Genomic DNA, 23,471 nt, shown 5'->3' with positions numbered 1-23,471 from the left:
ACAGGACACTCTTAATTGCAGCCACACTGTAATTTAGGCTCAGAAGATGTGAGTCACCTTTAGCGAAAAAGACAGTTACAAGGGTCAGTAAACAATATGCAAGAAGACGTCATTTGCATTTGTGAGGTAGTGAGTTCACACAGGCGGTACTGACAGCAGCCCAGCATCCGCACTCACATCAGCTTAACACAATCCAGTTTTATCGCTCCACGCAGGAGACTAGAGCTGCTTTTAATTTTTAACGATTTGACTTTTCAAAGCCGGTACACACACACACACACACACACACACACACACACACACACACACACAGATGATTCTTAATCAAATAAAAAAAAGATAAACAAATTAATAAGCGTGGAGGGCATGACTTTGGAATTGTTTGCGTTGTATGCATAACTGATGAACTCCGCGGTTTCAATGATGTATTATTCACATATGTAAACTAACACATTTAGTGCGAGTGGGAAAGCTGTTTGTCACCGAACTTCAAATGTGACCTTGACGGGGAAACATCACTGGAGTCGAAGAAACCATGCCTGTCATTTTGTGTGCTTTACAGGGATGAAAGATGCTTCACATGTCAGAAATACCTGATGTTTTTTAAGGATAAAGAAAGATGTAATCAATAAAAACTGCATTTTTTTTGTCAGTGGGTGTTTCTGCAACTACGGGCATTTTAGATTCTCCAAAATTAGTAAAAATCAGCCTCAATGAATTTCAATTTTAACCATCAGAGGCTGTAATAAATATAACTAGGCACCCATAAAGTTTTATAACATTTAAATGTATTTTCATCAAGCTTTGTGCATCATTGTAAATACTGAAATAAAAATAGGGGATTTCTTTTATGGAAAATTTTGACCGTAACCTTAGATGTCCATTGAGGTAATACAGACAAGAGAAAACTACTTTTTATTGCAATTCTAACCTGTAAATCATCTTTACTTAAGTGTTAAAAAAATGCAAATAAAAATTATATCAATAACTAAAATAAAGCAGTAATGACATCTTTGTTGTTAAGGACACAATATTAACGTAAAAATGTAACACTTTGACAAGAAGCTACTGTTTATATTTGCTGGATGACACTGCTGTCTCGCTCAACACTGGACCGATTTCCAAAATCGTTGTTCCCATCAGTCACTTAGACACAAAAGCATGAGAAATGGGTCTTAACATTGTCTCTACTGTAACAAAAGGTCTTAATCGCAACACCGACAACTGTTGTGGAAATTACAATTTTGCTAATTTTGCAGATAAATGGCAGCTAGCAAGGTCTGCTATCTTAGCTTTGACTCCTAGCATCTACTCTCCATGAATGCAAAAGTAATACAAATGTATTTTTAAAATGCAGTTCAAAATACAGAGTTACCAGGCTGTGTGGCAAGGAGACACAACAGACACTCCAGATGAAAAGAGAAGATGTTTGCCTTGATTTTCTTGAACATGAGGGCTACCTTGCGTGGCTGGTCAGACCTCTCAGCCATCTGCTCGCTGAATAACTTCTGTTTCCATAGAAACCAGACATGTTTTGCTTTGAAAAATACTTTTACTGTGGAATTTGTTCAACATTGCGGTAAGGACACAAAAGTGTGGGAAAGGTGCATTTATATGAAATAAAAACAGTTGAACGACATTAATAAAAGTGGTGTTTTGACCCATCAAATGCTTTAGAAATGTTATTAAATACTAAGTATTTTTTGTGTCAAGATGTTAAATAACACTGTGTACCGTATTTTTCGGACTATCAGTTGCTCCGGACTGTAAGTCGCACCAGTCAAAAAATGCATAATGAAGAAGAAAAAAACATATATAAGTCGCACTGGACTATAAGTCGCATTTTTTGGGGAAATTTATTTTAACCGTTGTCCGTGCTCTGATAGAGAAGCGGTTGCATTGCATGAAGCGGTAACACAAAGAAGGTCCTCCCACAAAGTCATTCATAGTCATTGCCTTGGCAACTACCAGGGCATGGAGACGTACCTGCACCATTGACAAGCCTCTCCTAGCAGCACATTGTTCAAGCACCCATCTGTGAACTTGTTCCTCCAGCTGTGGCCATCTTGCTTTTAGCCCGCGATTAGCTTTCTTTGTTTTCTTCATTGCAGTAAGAGTAACCTCCGCTTTTCGCCAGTCCCTCACAAGTTTCTCGCTCAGTCCAAACTTTCTTTCTGCTGCTCAATTACTGTTTTCGGCTGCATATTTCACTACTGCAGCTTGTAATCTGCAGAATATGATTTTCTTTTGGGGGGCATTTGTGTTCAGTCTTTCTGGGTTGTCTTTAAGTTGATGTTTAAATTAATTTTCAGTGGTACAGGAGTAGCAGATACCGGTAGTTGTCACAAGCCTAGAGTACCCTCTCGCTGCTGTAGGTAGTGTTTACTCCTTGGTCATGTCGGTCAGTATGAAATAATATTTAAGAACATGTGAAATTTTATATTTTAATTTATACAAGTCGCACCTGAGTATAAGTCGCAGGACCAGCCAAACTATTAAAAAAAGTGCAACATATAGTCTGGAAAATATGGTATATATCTATCAGAAGCATGAGAAATTTTAACATAAATCCAATAATTGCTGGAGCTTAAAATTGCCCATAGTTGCACTATAAACTATATATAAACTATATATGCTGTGTGCTGCCAACAAGAAGTTTCCAGGACACTGTGATAGGAGAAGTTCTTAGTGTAAAATAAGAAATTGCGCTTCTTGCTACAGCCTATCATGCATGTGCAAAGTCTACGGGATGTAATATAAAGAGTGACGAAGATATAACCTGTAACACCAGAGGATTTGTTCCACAGAATCATCTGGGAAGTCGTCCTCAGAAACGGTTTGGAAAAGGGCGGGAACTTCAAAAAAACCCCAAAACAGCTGCATCTTCACTGCCATTCTTTGCTCTTCTTTCAATGAAGAAATGCTCTTCAGTTCTGATATAACTGATGCTAACGCAGAATCTACGCTGACCTCTTCAGGAGCCGCCTATGCTTGTTTGAGACGAGTCGCTCCAATGGACGCTTTTTGCCGTTGTCACACCTAAAACCACGCCCATAGGCCAGCAGTCCCTTGGACAATGACAGATAACTCGCCTGATCATGTGACTCCAGCTGCCTCACAAGGAAAGAAACAGCCCTATGCTGCTGCTGTACATAAACATGAAGTAAGACCTCGTGTAATGTTAACAGTCAGGCAGTGTGAATAACAAAAAGCGCTCCTTGATCATGTCATTATAACACACTTGAGCTCCCATTTCACACCAAGCCCCGACATAATGGCCGGTCAGGAGGCAGGAAGCAAGCTGGTCTCGCCGACGTTGAACTGCCACACGCCGAGTGCGTTTTTAATTCACTGATAAACCTCCTTTCAAATGCCACATGAAACCCTCAGGCCTCCCAACGCCCCCAAGACATTTTAGCCTTTCGACAAAGCTAATCTTTTCTCAGCATCTCCTTATCGGCCCGTTCACATGTGGTCCAACACTGAGGGGACGGAGGAAGAGCCTGTGGAGAGACACTTATCCTATAGAAGTGTATATCCTAGAAAGTAGTGAAAGAGGTTCTGTGCAGGACGAGTGGTATAAACTACCACAAGGTCACAGGGTCCTCTTTAAATCTGCTGTGTGATATTATTTTATGCACTGGTGTTTGAAAAAATGTCAGAGGAAAAGAGTGTGAGTAACTGCAGGGTATCAGTGGACAGCAGCATGTTGTTCCCTGTATAAATAAATGTTAAAAATGATTATTAGTCAGCAGTGTTTTCCCTGGTAATCACTGTTTATAGCGTTTGTGAATGTCAAACTCAAGTTTCCCAAAATGCTGAGGCGGTAAAGGTCACCTCAGGAGGCAGAAAATGAAGATGGTCACAGGACTATACTGGCCACAAGAGACAAATGCAAAGAGCTGGAATCATGTCAGAATAAACAATGGTTCTTTTAACATTTATTTACAACAATTATAGGTCACACATAATGATAGGCTAATCTAACAATGCTCAGTTCATCAGTAATTCAGTGTGGTGGCACAGAGGCAAGAGAAACTGTCCATACAGCAGTAGAAATAAATAGACTTTATGTGTAGCCTACACAACTGACTTTAGCTTCTAGCTAATCACGTTTCCAGTGTTGGTGTGCAGCTCTGAGCTCTTCTGCTCGCTGACACTAATTCTTTTATTTTATTTTATTTCAATAGATAAGTTAAGAAAAGAATCGACTGAATAAATGGCACTGTGATTCAAAAATCAAACTGCTGAAGATAAGAAAAAGATAAGAAAAAAATGTGACAAAAGCTCTGTTTCTATTAACGAAATGGCAAATTAAAAAAAAAAGTCCCTCATATTCACTTGAGGTGTTTTTTTTTCAGAGCAAGTTCTGATATAGCGAACATTTAACTCACATCACTGATCAGCCATTTCAGCGCTGACCTTCCTCACAGATCCGATGGAACCTTCCTCACATTAATACATGAAACAAACAAATGTCAGACTTCCACCCTGTTTTCTGACTGGCTGATCCCACCTCGCACGACTACCTCGCATTCTGACTGTGAGGCTGCCCGAGGTGATCGCGGCCATTCTGGACGATGACTGAGATCCCGCCATAAGCAGCGCAGCGCTTTTCAGAAGTGGCTAACTGCCCTGCTCCGCGGAGAATATGCCCCTGGTTCATTTTTGACACGGAGGCTGCGCCAAGCTGAACAGAGCAGATCGGGCCGCACAGGAAGTCAGACCAGGGGCATTTCCAGATTTTTTGAGTGCACCCACACAAACTGTAATTACTAAACTTACAGTATGTTACAGTTTCTTATTCCTGTGTTAAAAACTTGTATTTCAAAGCTAAATCCAACTTATCTCAGCACAGCAGGGTGACACCATACATACACATATACGTATAAAGCTTCCATACTTTCTCCTTTTAGTCCTCAAAAGTAAACCAGACAGCTGGTTCAATCTAAGGTCCCGCCCCTCACTGGACAGATAACCAATCATACTTGAGGCTAATGGGGCACTTGGGGTGGCCAATTAGATATGCAGAATCAGACACAGGAATGGCATTTAGAATCCAGTTAAATAAAACACCTGTGAGGACTCAAAGATCATCATCATAAAAGATGACAAAAACTAAACCATGTGAGTACATAGACAGTTTACTTATTGACCAGAATCAAGGAAAAATGACCAAATCAGCAAAATCTGAACAAGTCACCAAAGACAAAGTGCTCCAGTCATAAAATGCCGCTGGTAGCCGTGGGGAGGACGGATCAAAAGTGCGTCACAGATGTGACAGCAGAGAGCCGCGCCCGTTGGAATCTGGCAGCTTTATACTCTCGCAGAGCAGCGTTATATAAAATTGGAACAACTAATAAAAGCTGAGCTAATAATCTGGCCCCGTTTTGGACTGTCCGGCTCTGTTCCCGCAAAGATCAGCACTGTTAATGTGTTTTGCTGTTGGTTAACGGTGTGAATTCATGTGTCAAAGTTTAACTCAAAATGAAAGGACGAGGTAAATTTGCTTTGCCTCCACAAGCAAATCCAATGATTGAAGAGACTCCACTGAAATTAACTGATTTACGTCCAAGCCTTCATTTGCCCACTGGACAGTCTGTGTTTAATCACCCCAAAAGCCAATTGTGCAGACTTTAGTTGTATCATTAGCTCCTGGACATGGCAGCGCACACACTGTGCAGGAGTGTGTCCGCTTGAGTTTATGTTCGGCAGATCAGAACTCAGAAATTCCAGTAGTTTCTGTCAGTTCCCTCAAGCGTCTCTTTTGTCATCTTGTTTATGGAGTAGACTGATTTTTTATTCAAATTGAAAATTCACTTTGTCTGAACACACCTGCACACTAATGAGTTGTAACAAAACAATCAAGTTGTTTGAAAAGAACATTTAAAATCCCCTCACACTCTACTGCACACATGCTGTGACCTTTAAGAAAATGAGCTAACACTTCAATTTCCAGGTCTCATAATTTTACGGTAAATAGGCTGTAATTACTAAGTAATAGATTAAAAATTTCTTGGAAATTACCCACAAATTACCCTCAAATTAGCAAGATAATTAGTAAGTACCAGTTTCAAGTAGTTGGTGGTAAATACAAAGTAACATATTTGAAATTTCTCTGAACTTACTCACAAATTTCATCTTAAGATTGTGATCATCTGTAAGAGTCATTTTCATGCTAGTAGGTGCTAATTACCCTTTCACATGTTTGAACTTTGTGTGAAATTAACCACAATCATCAACTGCAAACTGGGAAATGATCTGATTGTAATTAACAAGAATTTTCAAAGAATTACGTGATAATTCATTATTTCACAGAAAACAGCAGCAGCATTTGTATGGCTGGTCAATTTACTTTGCATTACTTTATTGGAAATGTATTAAAAGAAATCAAGAAATTACCAGCTATTAAGTGCTAATACTGTCGGGGGAAATTTCAATAAAGCTGGAAGAAATCTCAGTTTTCATACTTGCTAAATATCACACACTTAACCATGAATTTTGGGGTAATTTGTGGGTAATTTCTAAGAGATGTCAATGTTTTTTGGCAATAACCACCTATTTGCCATGTAATTACAAGATCTGGAAACTGGAGCATTACCCAAAGTGATATTTACATGTGTGTATTTACAGAGAACATCAGCGACAAAACTTTCCATCCTTCATTCGTCCAGGCCCTCAGGCCCCGGCCTGCAGCGGAGCGTCCATGGCTCGGATGTGGACGCTGGGCAGAGTGAACCAGGCTAAAGGAAGCTCTCGTCCAGCACTGTCGTCCTGGAACTTGATATTAAGGTAGAAGTCTCCGGTGTAGAGGAAGAGCAGGGCGCCCTCACAAACGGAGCTTTCCTTGGGTTTAACCTGGTGAGGACAAAGACAGACAGACAGACAGACAGCGGCGAGAATCATTAACAGCCCCCATAATGAAGCTGGTACGCTGTCAGCCAGGGTGAAACTGGCGGAGAGTTAAAGCTGACTGCGGCTTTGATGAAAAGACATAAACAAGTGCAGTGTTTCCACTGTCAGTTGAGAACAATTCCCAAAATTAAGTTGTTTTGCACATTCAGGAATACGGGGGATTCTTTGATCTGCTCTTTAGACCATAAACTCTTTGTTCTGTCGTCAACCGAGCAGTTTTTCATCGCCTTCAGCTTGTTCAACATTCTTGAAGGAGACAGAACCTCCTTTCTGATGAGGTTCTTTTAAAAGGATTTTAGCCACGACCACACCTGAGTTTTATCCTATTTTGCTAAGCACTCTCTGGTTCAGATCTTTAAATATTTCTCTTGTCCTGACAGACAGATGCTGGTTTCTCCTCATTTCAAGTCATGATTGACAGTGACTTGAAACATGCTGCAGTTATGTAATCCAGCAAAAGTCATGCCTGCCTCTGCTGTTCCCAGAGGTACATTAATGTCTATGTTATAGTCTGCACAACCAAACACAATGTTTATGTAATTTTGACAAAACCAAAAGCGGCCGTGATTATGTAACACAAACTAATTATAAATCTCAGTGAGTGGAAGGAAGGGAATTCTTCTTCTTTTTTTGCTTTAAGAACATGGTGTTACAAATTCTTAAATGTGCATGGACCCTGGTCATCAGTAGTATAACCAATATGTAAGTATGTATAATATCTAAGTCCACCTAATGAGCATCTTTTTAAGCACTTAATAAATGGTTTATTACACAATATAAAGAGTTGTAAACAGATATAAGTGTTTAATAAGGTATTTGGTGTCCTCCTGTGGACACTCATCAGTGGAAGCTGCTGTGTAACCAAATAATGAGTGACAACTAGGGCTGTCACTTTTTATATGAAATTTTTATTTTTGAAAACATTTGTTGTGGAGAAATGTTAATGTTAAAACATTTGTCCTGTTTGAATTAGAAATTTACAGTCTATAAACGCAACAGACTGTTTGAAGTAGTTTGGAAAAGGGCAAGCACTTTCAAAAAACACTTGGCGGATGAACCATCTATCATGTAACATGTAACACACGGGCTAACTTCAATCAATCAGACAAAACTCTTGATGAACCTTTTCAGGAGCCGCTATTGTTTGCTCAAAATAAGTCTCTTCTATGGACACTTCTTGGTGTCGTCACATCTAAAGCTAGCTTAAGTAGCAGCCGGTAGTCCTGATGCTGATTGGCTGCACCACTTTTGGTGCGGACAAAAACAGATTACTGAAAGCCTGGCAAGATGGATTCCAGCAGGATTTCTTGAATCCAGCAGCCTCCCAAGGTAAACAAAAACACTTAAACAGACAAGAAGATGCAGTGGATGAGCGGGGTAAATACAGGACTGTCATCCAGGCAACTGGGATATGAGACCTGCACGTCTTTTTTCTTCTGGCTTTCAACTGAGACATTTGGATGTAGTTTCTCAATGAGGCCCCAAGACAATAGGCTTTTATTGCACATTGTCGAGGATGAAAAATGTCACTGCTGCAAATCCTGGTGAAATATGGTCTAAAAGTTCAATCAATGTCCTCAAATAGTCAGTGAAAGTTGAACCCACTCTGAACTTCTTTTTACCAGTTGTCATAGTTGCTATTTAGTTACATAATGTGACATAACTGTGTTAAATTCATCTCCATGCTGTTTGTCTGGAAATGACATCAACTGACCGTATCGATGTAGAAGGTGTTGGAGCCGATGAAGGTGACTGCGTCCTCCAGATCATAGTTCTGGACTCCGTTCTGGAAGTCCTGATAGGGCACCACGGTCAGAGCCAGGGGCCCCACTGAGTTCTTGCTCAGATTGGTCAGCTTTACCTCCAGGCTCACAGCGTCACCCACTTTACAGTCGGCAATGACATCGCAGTCACATGGCTTTCCATTCACCAGCACATCTGGAAAGAAAAAAAGAAAGGGATTACTGTAGCAGGAGTGGAAGGGGAAGGGTCTTTTGTCCAACATTTTGTACAAAAATGGAACTCTGAGGAAATTCTTTGAAACAAGAATGAAGACCTTTCAAAGCAACGTTTAAATCTTGAGCGCGGTCATTCACAGGATTCCCATCCAATCTCCACTTCATTTGTATTCATCAGAACCCTGCCCAGCCATTAATGGCCAATCATACAGTTTCTGGTGGAGGATCAATAGGCTTTGTTTGTCCCAAAATACATTTTATTGACATGAGTTGAGAGTGCCGGAGCCGTGGGTATTAAACTGAATTCCCTCCTGTTAATCTCATGCATGACTAATTTCTGTCAAGACTGGACGAATGAGATTGTTGGAACAATCCCAAAACGACACACACACACACACCCACACACACGGACATGCTGAAGTATGTTTCTCATGCGGCTATACCTCCCTCTCTCCTGTCACAACCAACCAAGAGACACTGAGTGAGTTCAATTCAATTCCGCTAATGTGGGGCCAGTCACTCTTGATGTGGCCCCTATTTGGCGAAGGTGCAGAGGGAGACACGATGATTTGTTTTGAACAACGAGCTCAGTGAACTGAGCTCCCGCACGCTCCCGAGGAGGAGACCGACTCCAAACATGGGGGAGTCAGGGGGGGTGCTCAGAGAGATCACCCGAGTAATGAGTCCTGCGAGAGTAACGGCGGCGTGCGCACGCACAAGCACGCAAGCCGGTTTGTCATACGCTTTCTAGTGTCACGCCGGCGGCTGTGATAAACACTGTGAGTCAGGGCGGCTGAGCCTGTGACAGCCTGATGAAAGAGGCGAGCTGCGTTCGGTGCCGCCGGTGCGCCGATCTGTTGCGTACAGCGAGGGGGGTGGGGGCTGGGGGTCGAGGGTGGGGGTAGGAAGATAGACAGACGTTCCAGCAGGAGGGAAGGGGGGGGAAGGAGGGGAAGGCAAGGGTGGGTGTGGGCGGCTGAGGCCGTGCTGTCACAGTCGGTGGGAGAGCCCCGGGGAGGCTGCAGCTACAGGAGGGTGACATTCAGCTCCACGTCTGTATTAAAAGCACACTTCAGTCAACATAGACAACCAGCAGCTCACTGAGGGGCTCAGAGGAGGTGCTTTTTTCAAGATTTTGTTACGTAAATATGAATAAATAAACGGCCTTTTATTAGACGGTTCATTATTAGTCATTAAATGTTATCCTCCTCTGACTTCACCCTCTACATTATTCATTATACCATTTATTTATGGGGAAAACATTGTGATGTTTTGATTCCACCCATGTATGTAAATCACCCATACTTGAGAAATAGGACAAATCATGTCCTACCAAAGAAAAATTAATAAAAAATACTACTACCAGGACAACAGACAACAAACAACAGACTGACTAAGCAACACTCTGTGATATCATGAGTGTAAATATGTGCTAGTATAATTAGCTTTGTATCAAAACATATTTTTTGGGGAAATGTTGGCCCTTTAAACTTGTGTCCCAGATTCTTGCCATCTCTGTCAGATTTTTACAAAAACATTATTTAATCAGGCATAAAAAGGTTTAGCTATACCCTAAGGACCCCTGCCTCACTTTCTGGTTTCAACAAAGGCAGGAACGCTGCTCAAGCTCTGGTAAACTTTATACTTTTTGACAAATTAATTAAATAACACTGCTATCAGACATGTCTCGGCCATGAAAAGTCAAATCCATGGCCCTTTAAATCAAAGGCAAATAAGAAAAAGGTGTATTTTGATTAGTATTACGAGAACTCTGACCAACTTTAAAAATAATATGGCAGCTCACTATGACTGTGATGTGAAACGAAAAAAAAAACAAAAAACTTTTTTATCAACTGAAATTTGTACTTTTGTCAATATAATTAAAAAACATGGAATGAAATAGCTTTTTACTCCATGCAAACAAAAACATTAAACATTTTTTAAACAATTTATATGATAATACTAAGATTTTTTGTGTATCTTATGAAGCTGACAACAATCAGGTCCTCTGCTGCAAAAAATGCTATTCAATAAACAACTGACATCTTTTAAAAAAATTGATTTTTAAAATATATTTTCCAACATATCTGAAGGGTAAAAATCAAAAACCCCTCAAACCACGGCTTTGTCCCACTTCTTAAGAGTGAGTGAAATATATAAATAATTGATATTGTTATTATTGCTGTTGGTATCATGAGTTTTAGGTCAGTACAAGTGATGCACTGATCCACTTTTTTTTAAAGTTCCCATCTGATACTTGAGTTTGGATATCTGCCAATACCTATACCTCAACACAGTGGTTCCCAAACTGCTGTGCCTTGAGGCAAGTCCAGGTGTGACTTCAGATTTTAGCACAATCATACAGAATTATTACAAGATAACAAACATTGTTTTTATTTGCTCTATCAGTAATTTGTACCCACTCACTTCCCAACATAGGCAAACATCAGTGGACCTCAGTTTTCGCCATTCGTGCAGTGCAGTTATTAGAGTGACACATCAGAAGAACTGATTAAAGCACTGATTAACGTGAAACTCAAATTTCATTTGGCGTAAGTACATAAAAATAAATGTTTACAGAGTGATAAAAGTGATAAAGTGTTTTAAAGACAAGCTCCACCTGTACGCCTAACTAATAAAATTCTGGGAGACAAAAAATAGGGACTACTATTCATGAAAAAATCAGACTGTGGAATCTGTATCAGTGCATCTGTGAGGTGAACTACAGTCAGCATCAGAATCAGATACAGATATTGGATTGGTCCCAACTCATCAGGACAAGGAGTAAGAATCATCAGAGCCCCTGATACAAACACTGAGCATTAAAAACTGCCAGATCAAGTTTTATATAACTAATGGTTTATATTGATACAAGCATAATAAAATTCAAGTAATACCAAGCCGTATACATGAGCAGTGAGATGACAATATTGTGGCTGAATGTTGTACAGCATCCAAGCAGTTATTAAATGCTGCACTAAACTGCTATTCATCAATTCTCATGTCACATGTGATTGCAATAACAGAGAGAAATAAAGCAATGCCAACAAGTACATTTCATTTCATTACAAACCCAAATTGGACAGGTACAGAACAAGCTAATGAAAAATGCTGATTATTAGCTCTGCAGCTATTTCTGCTTTATTTTCCTTTGCTGAGGAAGGAGGCGTTTTGCTGGGATCACAGGAACTCGTTGGGCCAATTTCTTTCTTTTCTTTACTTTTCTTTCTTTTTTTTAGTAAGAATGTGACCAAACTGAGTGTGTTAACACCTGGCTGCAATCCAATCACAATTCAAGCCAGATCACCTCGAGACACTGTTTGCATTCCTGTTGCAATGCATTCTGCATGAATTTGCACCTGCATTAACACGTGTTTTTTCCTCTTCCAGATAAGACAACCAGACACACATCGCATGTAAATGTGGAGATGTAAATGAGGCTTTACATTGCAATAAACTTGTCAGCCACATGTATAAATAATGTGTTTGGACAACACTGTAACAGAAACCATGTTCTGTTCAGTGGCCGTTTACCTGCAGATTCTTCACATTGTATGAGAAGGTAAAGTCGGTTGGTTTAGTCATGTGGCTACATTAATAACCACGGTTCTCTAAACTAAAGAACCATAAGAATTGTAAACAAAGCCAATTATAGAGATCCAACAAACCAACTTTTTATCAAAACAAAAAGCAAATTCAAAGAGCTGGCTGACTGCGCAAATCATGTACAAAGTATTAAATCATAAAGTACCCAACAGTATCCAGGGGTGGTTTCAGCTGAGGGAAAGTAAACGTGACCTGAGAAGAAAAGACTCTTGTGAGGACAAATGAAAAATCATTTGTCATTGTGTCACAATCAAAGGAGTCAACATCAGGAATAATTGCAGCGATGACGTGAAAACGTGCATGTGCAAATCTCAAAGGCTCTGTAAATAATATTCTTAATGGATATGAGATGAACTGTGACGCTCTGCTTGCATCAGGCTTGAATGTTTGGTCGGCACTCGCTTTGATCGTCTTGATCTTTTGTTTGAATGATTTTTCTTTTTCATTGACTTGATAGAAACTATACGGTCACTGGTGGTAAATGGTTGAGTTTTCATTTAAATCGCACAGTTTATTGTTTAAATATTAAAACTAGAGAAAGAGGATAGAACCAGAACTCCTTTTGAACTGCTGCAATTTTGTAACAAATGTTTGCCAGTGATTTTGTTCACTTGTTTTGATTTTGTTTTTGTTCTTATGCACTTCCATTTTATTTTTATTTTTTACATTTCTACTCTTGAAATGAACTGAATATACCAAAATAAACTGCTGATGATAAAATTACCATTTTTGTTTTTGATCAAACTTCATTTCAGTTACCTCTTACTGCTGTGAAGAGCATACAGAATCTCATGGATTTTTGCTTTCATTGAAAGGCATCTGGTGATTTAGCATTTAGACACACTTGCACACACACGATCACATACTGTATATACATACACACACACATATATCACAGTCCTTTCATAGCCAGTAGCACTGTGCATATAGTGACACCTTAGCAAGTAGTTATATTTAGTTTGTTCAAAGTCTTGTTGCTAGGAGATGTGCAAATTATAGGTAGCCTACATTGGCTCTAAAACTGGAAATAAATTCTTTCACATTAAAAGCGAACAAAAGAGAATGGTTAGTCTGTAATGAGCTGATGAACTCCCACACACACACAAGCCTCTGTCACACACACCCACAGCCTGAACATTTGCTACAGAGTTTCTCTACTCTGCTATCCTGGATTGTGCATCAGCACCGAGGCAATCGACTGATTTGGATACCCGACATGCAGAAAAACAAGCAGTGGGAAGAAACGGTGGCCCACTTCGTCAAGGAAAACTGTGTTCAAAAAGACATGCAATTGTATATCATAATCCTTGTTATTATGTTTTTTTTAATTACAATTGTGGTAAATTAGCACTGATGAGATGAGATGGCACGAGCTAATATCCAATTCTTCTGTTATGTAACCTTCAAAACAATTAAACCGACTGAGAATGGAGAGATCGAGGTCTCCGATTGGTTGTGGTTCCCTCGGCACTCTCAGCAAACATCTTCACATTTTCCCAGTGAGGACTCGAAAGGTCATGACAAAATGCTGCTTTTTAAAAGCATCTGCCGTGTGTGTGTTTGTTGTTGTGCAGAGCTGAGTGCTGTCGTCCTACTGCACCGATGCTCTCTAGCTCACCTCCACAGAGCTTCTGTTGAGTAGGTATGTCGAGGAATGTAGTGTCCCCAGAGGCTGAGTAAGTCCAGGCTACATCCCTCAGGCTCTAACTGCAATTTGCTCTGACCAAAACTCCATTTTATAATGATTATCTTATATAAATTAAACAAGAAGTCTGTATTTATGGTCTACAAAGTGTCACACAAGATTTATGACAAATATATCTTGTTTCTACATGAATGAAAACAGATAAAATAGCTCAGCTGTTGTTGTTAAGGTCCACCAAAGTTTCTTCTTTAATCTGGTCGGTGTGAGAAAAACCTACTTTAAAGAAAATCTAGCTAGTTTTCATTCTAAAAGGAGACCAGTTTAGCTCACATTTAGTAAAACATTATATTAGTGCTATGCTTGACCTCACTCAACCAAAAGATTAGATCTCCACCAAGCAACAGATGTTGAAGCACCTACTGCAATGCCATGATAAGTCCAAACTTCTCAGTTTAAACATTTACTTTGAATATTTTGTTATTTATGTAGAACATTCTGATATTTATTCAGAGCATTACAAGCAACCAGGCGGCTTTACTAGAACATAACTGATATAGAAATCTACATATTTGGAGAAACTCACAAAAGCTGAAATTCAACAAAATTTACACTTGATTTTTCAGTGGTTTGAACCTGCATGTCCCAGAAGAAGTTTTGGCTATTCAGAAGATTAATATTTTATAGCTTATAGCACTGATTTGATCGCTACTATCATGTTTACAACTTTTAAGGTTTATAACAAACCAAATTTAATGTTAAGTTGGTTCAGAATTAAGAGCTTTACAGATGTTTTTGTAATGAAATCTGCTTTCCTAATTTGTTTCCAAGCAGATCTCAAACGCTCCAATATTGTGACTGCATAGATCAATAGCAGAGATGGAGACGAAGCAAAATGGATTTATTCACCTCGTATTGTGCCTAACTTTGACGGCTCATATCAAGTATAATATTGATATCAGTTTCTGAGCCATGACAAAGGTCTAAATGTGGCCTGCAACTGATTAGGTAGGACTTGTTTTTAGCCTAGCAGTTGTTAAAGGCTTGCAGAGTGAGCAGTTGGTACAAAATAGTCACCAAAGTAGGGTTTTTTAAGGTTTTTCAAAAATTGGAAATCACTGAAACCATAAGAAGTATACTGCCATAAAAGTGAACAATAAATATGAGGCTGCTGGATCCAGGAGTGGGTGAGATTACTTTAGGCCTAGCAGGGATGGTAACAATATTCAAATCTAATCATCACATTCAAAAATGGTGTTTAAGTCGCTGCGAATCGCTCCTCTAATGTCTAATGTCTAATGTCTAATGTCCTCTAATGATACATTTGACAGGCTAACATTAGTTTCTCAGATAGACAGGACAAGCTCCACAGGTAAACAGCTTAAAACAATAATAGAGTATGATGTGCTTAAAACTTTAACTGAGAGTTTGAACAATTCTGCTCACCAGTTGTCTGTCAGTTATGCTCGACAGCCGCTGAGCTGCCTGTTATCAACCTGCTATCTGTCTGACGTGAAGCAGTCACTTTGATTATTTAGATAGTAAGGGACTCTCTTCTTGATTTTATGAATAGCTGAAAGACACAACCCAGGCCGTGTTTCTGAACATTCAAAAATATTCATGATGTGTTTCTTCTTCTTCAACAAAATTAATGTTAATTAACTTGAGTCGAGAAACGTTACTGCTGTTGGGTGTCATTATGAAACTTTCATTTGTTTCAGCTTGTTAAGACACTGTTAATTATGTAAATTACAATCAAAATCAAGGCTTTTGCGATTTGAGAAACAAGTCATTCAGTAATAGATGTAGTTAACATCCTAGCTGCACATTATTTAAAGGAACACTGTTTTCAGCTACAAAGATGCGTAATTTATTCTTTTATTCCCGCCCTGATGATGATATCATCTGGAGGGAGGAGGAAAAAGAGGGAGAGCTTGAGAGGAGAACAGAAAATGAGGAGATAAGTGAGCTAAGAGGAGCAGGTTGGCCTTTTAGAAGAATTGTACTAATAAAACAGGCCACAAAACACAGAGTAGGTAGCTCATCAGGAGGGAAGAAGAGGATGTGGAGGGAGAAATATCACTGCGACAAAACACTGCTCCAACAAGTGCTGCACGAGCAACAGGTCCATCAACAGTGTGTAAGGGAGCGCAGTTTGTTAATAACTGTCTCAGGCCTACAGTCAGCTCATTTTTAATGCACTGATTTGTTGTGTTGTGACAGGTTCATTAATACACTGTAAGGAATGAGAGGAATTGATCTGTTTATTCCTCTGCCTGTGCAGGTAGAGCTCTTGCAACGTGTTACGTAACACGTGTAGATGGGTTTGTCTTCCACGTTAGCAGGCGCTCAGCTTTGCCCAGATGCTGCTGCTGGAGTCTGCAGAGGCAAAGCGCTGCGGCAGGCGTCGCCACAGCAACCAGGAGGGAAACAGAGAGAGAGGCAGAGAGAGAGAGAGAGAGAGAGAGAGAGACGACACCTTCCCTCCCTGTATGAGTATGAACGCAACAGATCAAACTACGACTCAGAGATTAAACAAGCCTCTCCGCCTCTCGTCATATCGCTGTCACCCATGAAGATAAAGATGACGGCCGACACTCGGAGGTTTGCCAGTGTTTACAGGATTATGCCGTGCTTCACGCCGGGTGTCGATTCAGCTCATTAAGATTCACTCAAAATATTGTGCAGCACGAGGGGGAAGAGGACAAATCCCAGACAAACAAATATAGACGTCATGTTCATCGCACCTCATGTTAAATGACATTTCTGTGGTGTACAGTATGTAGGAAACATTCATTAAACAAAGCTGCTGCAAAACTGATTACATCAGCAAGAGTATCTGTATACTGTGTGTGTGTGTGTGTGTGTGTGTGTGTGTGTGTGTGTGTGTGTGTGTGTGTGTGTGTGTGTGTGTGTGTGTTTGTGGAAAAAGCAATTAAGCCTGACAGAAGAGAAGAGAAATCAAGATTTTTAGCAAGTTCTTTGAGAATCACGTTGTTGTTGTTTGTATAACTGAAAGCATGCCAAAAAAATACTGTTGCATGACTTATGAAATTAATGAAATTATTATATTATATATACACTGTACATATTTCACATATTATTTTAAATACATAATGTACATTTCTTTGTGGTCAATGGTTAATTTCATTTACTGAATGGATAGACATTCAGAAATTGTGCCCACAGAGGCACAATTATTCTCCAAAATGAAATATGTCCTAAAAATGAAAGAAATATAATCAAATAAATAAATGAATTATAAAATGAATGAAGTGAATAAATCACACCTCTGTATAATTCCTCCAAAATAAAAAAGGATAATGCCTTTGACTACAGAGACAAAAAGAAAAAAGAAAAAGAGCCTCGACAAGAAAAAGAGAAAGTGAGGACGACACCAAATCTATAAACTCCTACAAATGAAAAGGAGATTCAGACAAAGCAAAAAATGGAAATAAAATGGAGGAGTGGAAGTCCAATAATCAACACCACTGTAATAAAATGAAAACATACACTCTGCCAATTGTTCTAACCTTTATAGGAAAGATTTTATGTATATTTGATCCTTTTTTTAAAATTCAGGTGGAACATATACATATATTTTGCTCAATTTGTATTTTTTTATTTATAGTTATTCACAATTATTAAAAATCCTGGTGAAAGTGTGCTGTTTCAGTGCCCTGATTCTGGACAATAACCTTTAATGTAAAATTATTATTTCTTTAGTTCCTAATTTTAGTATATGCATCGACCTGATCAGTCAGGTCCTAATCTGCAGTGAATAGAGCTTTTCTTTTACAGACAGTAAGGGCAGCATTAAATGTTGCAGACAAAACTAAAAATGTGCGATATGATGATATTAGATCGTGAAGGATTAGAACCTGTAGATGATCTGCCAAAGTGAGGAGATCGTATGGATCGTCTAGGTCACATTCTATAAATTGCAGTTCTATGCTGATGCACCGACACACCAGACGTATTACATCGTCAACCTGACCGACCAATCATAGCGAATTATGGGCAGTGACGCAATTTCTTACCCGCCTCCTTGTTTGTGTGTGTAGCGGTAGCCACATGGAGAGCCATGGCATGGCGCAAACCAAGGTAATTTGCAAAGTTTGCACAGAGACGGTTCACACGTCGGATGGCAACATGACAAACTAAACAGCATGCTGAGAGCTAAACAGTGAGGGGACCGCTGGCTGCACCACAGCCAGAGGCAGCAGCTAGACCCAAACAGACAATGTTAACACAGGCATTTGATAAAGGCACTCTGTATGAGAAGCAGTGGAAAGAGGTAACAGAAGCAGTTACCTTTTATCTTGCAAAAGATATGGTTCTGTTCAAGACTTTTAGGACTGTTTCACATACAGAAATGGTTTGGTTACACTGACCATGAACTTGCAAAATAGTCTCAAAAATACATGTAAAATCGTGATTTTATAATAAAAAAATTGTGATATGATATTTTTGCCATATCGCCCACCCCTACTACAACGCAGGCAATGTACTGACAAATTTAACAATGTTAATTTTTACTATGGTTCACAATAGTCCAGAAAAACTACATTCATGAATTTCAAATCTTTCTGAAGACTACTCCATGTGGCTGGAGCAGAAATCACGGTGGATGTCCGTCCTACCCTCTAAATTGTGGACAGACAGCTCTGTTATGCGATCTGAGATAGTTATCACAGGACCTCTGTGAAATTTATTTTGAAGAGATGGAAGGGTAGTTTGCCCAGAATGGCTTTATGAAATAAAATTTTACCAGTGACTCAATCAGTGAGTGGACAAAGACGGCCAGCCAGCTCTGGAATACAAAGCACAATGATGTGTGACTGATTTTTATTTGGTTGCAAATCTCAGTGTGCTGTGATAAACAGTCCAACAGCTGATGAATTCAAACACAACAAATCATCACTGGGTAAAAAGGAGGCTTCTCCTGGCTTCAAAACAGAAACAGGACTTGTGTCTAAAATGTAAATATACATTTAAAATTAAACAGTTTCCACCAATAGAAAAAAAAAGACTAGATCAAAGCAGAACTAGTTTAACCATGCTCGAGTGGCAGCGTCTCCTCCTCGAGGACGAACATTAACAAAGAGCTGTGCTCTGCCCCAGATGACCAGGTCACCAGGGTTTAACAGCTCATCCTGGCCAGTGGCCGATAGCCAGGCAGGGTCATTGATGAATGCTCCGATGGAGCCCGAGGATGTGCTTTAAAAGGTTGAGGTGTGCTGCAGTAAGTCTAAAAATAACCCGCCAGCCTCCGATATCCCCCTAAGCCATCTGCCCCTTTTATAATTATCCCCATAACAACCACTCGCCTGATATCGGTTGTCTTTTCCTTCAGCAGACGTTTAAAGATTCCATCTGCTCCAACGAAAAGAAGCCAGCAACATGTTTGGATTTTTTGCCACTCACTTGAAGTGGACGTGAAACATTTGCACATTTATCAGTTTAGGCCAAGCGTCTTATACATCTTTAACTGTAGACTTCTACTCATTTTGGGCAGCCCTGTAGCAACATATGCAGCCTAACAGATAGTAAATTCGTAAAGGCAATGCAAACCAACCATAAATTTGCAGATTAAACTTCATCTTTCTAAAAGGTCTGAGTAATCTCTGTCCATCTGTGCTTCTCTTTGAAATCCAACACTGACTGTGTTTAATTATTTCACTGTTAGCAGGACATATTTAAGAAGCGTCACCCACAAACAGGCAGGCTAGCTTGGGTGCTATAATTTCAATCAGCGGCGAGCAGCAGCCCGTGGCAGAAAGATTGGGGGTTATGTTGCAGCAACAGTTTGGGTGCTCTGTGGACTAATATTGGCTCGTCTCCACACAGGACACCTAACCGAGCCGAGCTGCTCCCAGCCTGCACACACTCATCGCTGCTGTGTGAGCATCAGGACCACGGGAGCAACAGCATTACTCATCCAAAACATTCAACACCGCATTCATTCCCCACTGGTGGCTACATGACTTATGTTTACTCAAATAATACTTCACCTTTTTTTTTTCACCCTCCATTCGATCTCACCATTTTCCTCTTCAAGAACACGAGTGTACTCTGCCAGCTCACTGTCTGAATGGTGGCGCCCAAGGTTATCATTGTTTAGCATCCTTATCCTTCACTTTCAGCCGCACTCAATGAGGCTTTTAAAAGCAGACAGAATACTGTGAGGATATGAGGATTAAGATGCTTACACACACTTATTGAGACGTTCAACAATGCAACTTACTGTTACGTGTCAGACTACGACAAGTGGGTAGAAGAGAGCACTCAGTGGTACTCTAAAAGGGAATCACAATAGATCTGAAGAGACTCTCGCATAAGAGGGGAAAATAATGAATGAATACAAATGCAGGTTGACACAATGATCAAATCTGGGTGAAGGATTGCTCTCAAAATCTAAAGCTCTCTTGCTTTAAATGTTAACTTCCCGTTTGGTTTAAAACGTGAGACAAATGATACATACACAAATATTAACAAAAGATCTACCCACAGGCCTTCTAGTCATATGTCGAGGGCCTTCTTGCCACTGGGGGGACAGACAGATGGGTAAAGAACGTTAACTACCTACATTAAAGGGGCAATGTGTAAAATATGGCCACTTGTCAAGGGTAACTCCAAACAAATAGGGAACAGAATATCACCAGAATACTTGCTAACTGCTGCTCACTACACTCTTTGCTGTAAGTACTTTTGGCTGCAGCTAGCCTGCTGGCTAAGCTATTTATTAGACTATAAAAGCTGGCAAACGTAGCATACATCTCCAGGCTGAAACTACCATGGGACTGGACTATTGGCTCTTGACAAATAACACCACAAAAAGGAAAAATGAGGGGGAAGAAACAAAACGACAGAGAAGGCCCTTACACAAGTTTCGGGCCCTTCGAACCACACAAAGCCAGAGCTCAGCAGCAGAGGCGGGTCATTTCAGCCCCAACGTTATGCTTCACTACCATGAAAAAGACACTGCAGGCAACAAGGATGGATGATTGATGAAGACAACATCAACATCAACATCAGCACAAGACTATGGGAGAATGTGAGCTAAACACAGAACATGTGGACCTGGACTCAGAAGTAAAATGCATATTGTCCCTCTGGTGATGTGCAGATGGGCTTGGTGTGAATAATTTCCCCAATTTAGAGACCTGCTCCTCTACCAGTCTCTGTAGGCTTTACTGCCTTTTAATTCAAATATCAAGCTATACAAGCTTTCCAGCTGATTTCTGTGTTTTATTGATGTATGAGTGTTTTCTTTAATGGTTCACTTCAATGATTAGAGAGGCTGTTTTCAGTGGTTTTAAATATCTACATGTGTGCAGTAACGTCACTGCAGCAAACTGCAGTTAATATGTAAGCAGAAAAACTAGAACCTGTAGTTATGAACTTGAGAGGACAGAGGAAACTCTCCAGAGGACACAGCATAAAATAATCAAAGAAGATGGGCTGCTGTGCCTTGTGCATAAATGTGCACACGGTGTCTCTCTGGGACGATGCACCCTATTTCTCACCTGCAACCAATCCGCTATTAATCAGAACATTCATTTTTATGACCCAGCCTACCTGACCGTCCTGCCAATGGTTTTAACTGGGGTCTTTGCATCACTTCTTTCCAGTATGAGCAAATGATTTTGAAATTATGTATTAATGCAGAAATATGAATAAATAAGTTAAAATATATACCTAACTAAATCAACAAGCATAATAATCACATGATAACCACATTATCATGTGGCAGTCTCCACCAAAAGTCAGAGGGATTCATGGTCTGGGTCTATTAAAGCCTCTGGCAGTAAAAATGTATATATGGTATCAGAGTTTAGCTTCTCATTAAACATCCACAACGATCTGAGTGAAAATAAACATTCATAACTACTAGAAAATCTAGTGTAAAAGAAAGCTTATTTTGCTGTTTAGACCATTTCTCAAGACTGTGTGGGTGTAGCACATCAAATTTTAATTGACATCTCCCTCAGTAGTATCAACATGGAAGCTGAGCAATGCACTGCTGTGGGCTGCTGTAGACGTGGGCAACAGCAAAACCTATCTTTGCCACCTAAACAAAATATCAATACTGGTTTAAATGTACATATGTTTTACTTTGTCATCAGACAGCATTTTCCAACCACTGTCTGTACTCTCTTCACAGCCACCAGACTCCATGGGCAGAGTTGTTTTACCTCACAGGACACGGGAGTTGTAGGATTACTGCTGCCTTGATCTGTTAGTTAGTAGGCTAGCATTTGTTGGAGTTCAACTTGAGTCAGAATTATGATTTACCCTAAATTACATGGTCAGAAGACTATTGTGGATTTAGGTTTCCTGAAGCTTTGAGACTTTGAGAATGCTACAAAGTTGGAGCTGGATCCACCAGAACCCAACCCTACCAAGGCATTTTTTTTTACTTCTTCTACATGTTTCTTGCTTTATACACCGCAGTCTGTAAATGCAAAGCTGTTGCAGCTACATACACCAACCATATTTAGATCATGCATCTTGCACATTTGAATGTATATTCAAACAGTAAATGAACCGCTTAATCATGTCTACATGCTTTACACATGAAGCCACATAACTCAGTGTGTCATGCTGTTTAATGAGCAGTTGTGTGTAATAAAGTGACTAATATGTCTATATTTCCATTTGCCTTTCTGCCTCTAAATTAGGAGTTTTTAATGCCCTGGGGATTAGATTTTATCCACATATAGACCAACCACTTATCCTTTATTTGCCTCCATTAAGGAGTGAAGAAAGAGAAAGTTTGGATAAAAGTAAAAGATGATATATTGCAGAATACTGCAGGCACATATAGTTTTGACAAGACTTTGAAAAACCCAGCCACCTGGACATTACCTCAAGCATTTTGGTTTCCACTGAACTGTGAGCGTGGCTCATCAGAGAAAAAAAAATAACACTGTAGGTCTAGTATCTTTGCTATACAGCAATTTCCCAAAATAGAACAAATCAATAGTGTGGGGGAGCACTAGCGTGGTGGCTGGGTGCCATTACACTTTAATGGCCCCATACTGAGATGGCAGTCTTGGCTTTGGGCCTCCTGCTGTGCAGTCACATAATTCTTCGATCTGACTTTTTTTTCCCCAAACTATACCTATATTTTGAATATTCTGTTCAGAGCTGAGGAATGCCTGTCATGTCATTATAACCTCTGCCACGTGAGTTAGGAAGGAGTTGTTGTATTTATTCCAGGACTCGGACTCAAATTGTCACTTGAACTTGCATGAGCTGAGTGAATTGAGTTGAACTCAATGGCAGCTACAGTAGATGAGATGACTCGGATGTGAACTTGAATGCCGATCATTCTGCACTGCACT

General features: G+C 39.9%; 1 protein-coding gene across 2 annotated transcripts in view; it reads right to left on the bottom strand.

Moving 5' to 3' along the window:
• Positions 1-5,556: 5,556 nt before the first annotated feature.
• Positions 5,557-23,471, bottom strand: part of trappc9 (trafficking protein particle complex subunit 9) — a 285,018-nt gene continuing 267,103 nt past the window's right edge. The window contains exons 21-22 of one of the 2 annotated variants that reach the window (XM_084738852.1): positions 8,630-8,853; positions 5,557-6,858 (exon numbers count right to left, since the gene is read on the bottom strand). In XM_084738852.1, coding sequence (XP_084594978.1) covers positions 6,679-6,858; positions 8,630-8,853 — 404 coding nt within the window. In that variant the 3' untranslated portion in view covers positions 5,557-6,678. Of the gene's footprint in view, positions 6,859-8,583; positions 8,854-23,471 lie in introns of those variants that run through there. The other variant, XM_084738851.1, reaches the window with a different exon arrangement.

This window comes from Lutjanus erythropterus, chromosome 16 (assembly GCF_056507025.1).
Source record: "Lutjanus erythropterus isolate fLutEry1 chromosome 16, fLutEry1.hap2, whole genome shotgun sequence".
NCBI lineage: Eukaryota > Metazoa > Chordata > Actinopteri > Lutjaniformes > Lutjanidae > Lutjanus > Lutjanus erythropterus.
This window is presented reverse-complemented; position numbering and strand designations above follow the sequence as displayed.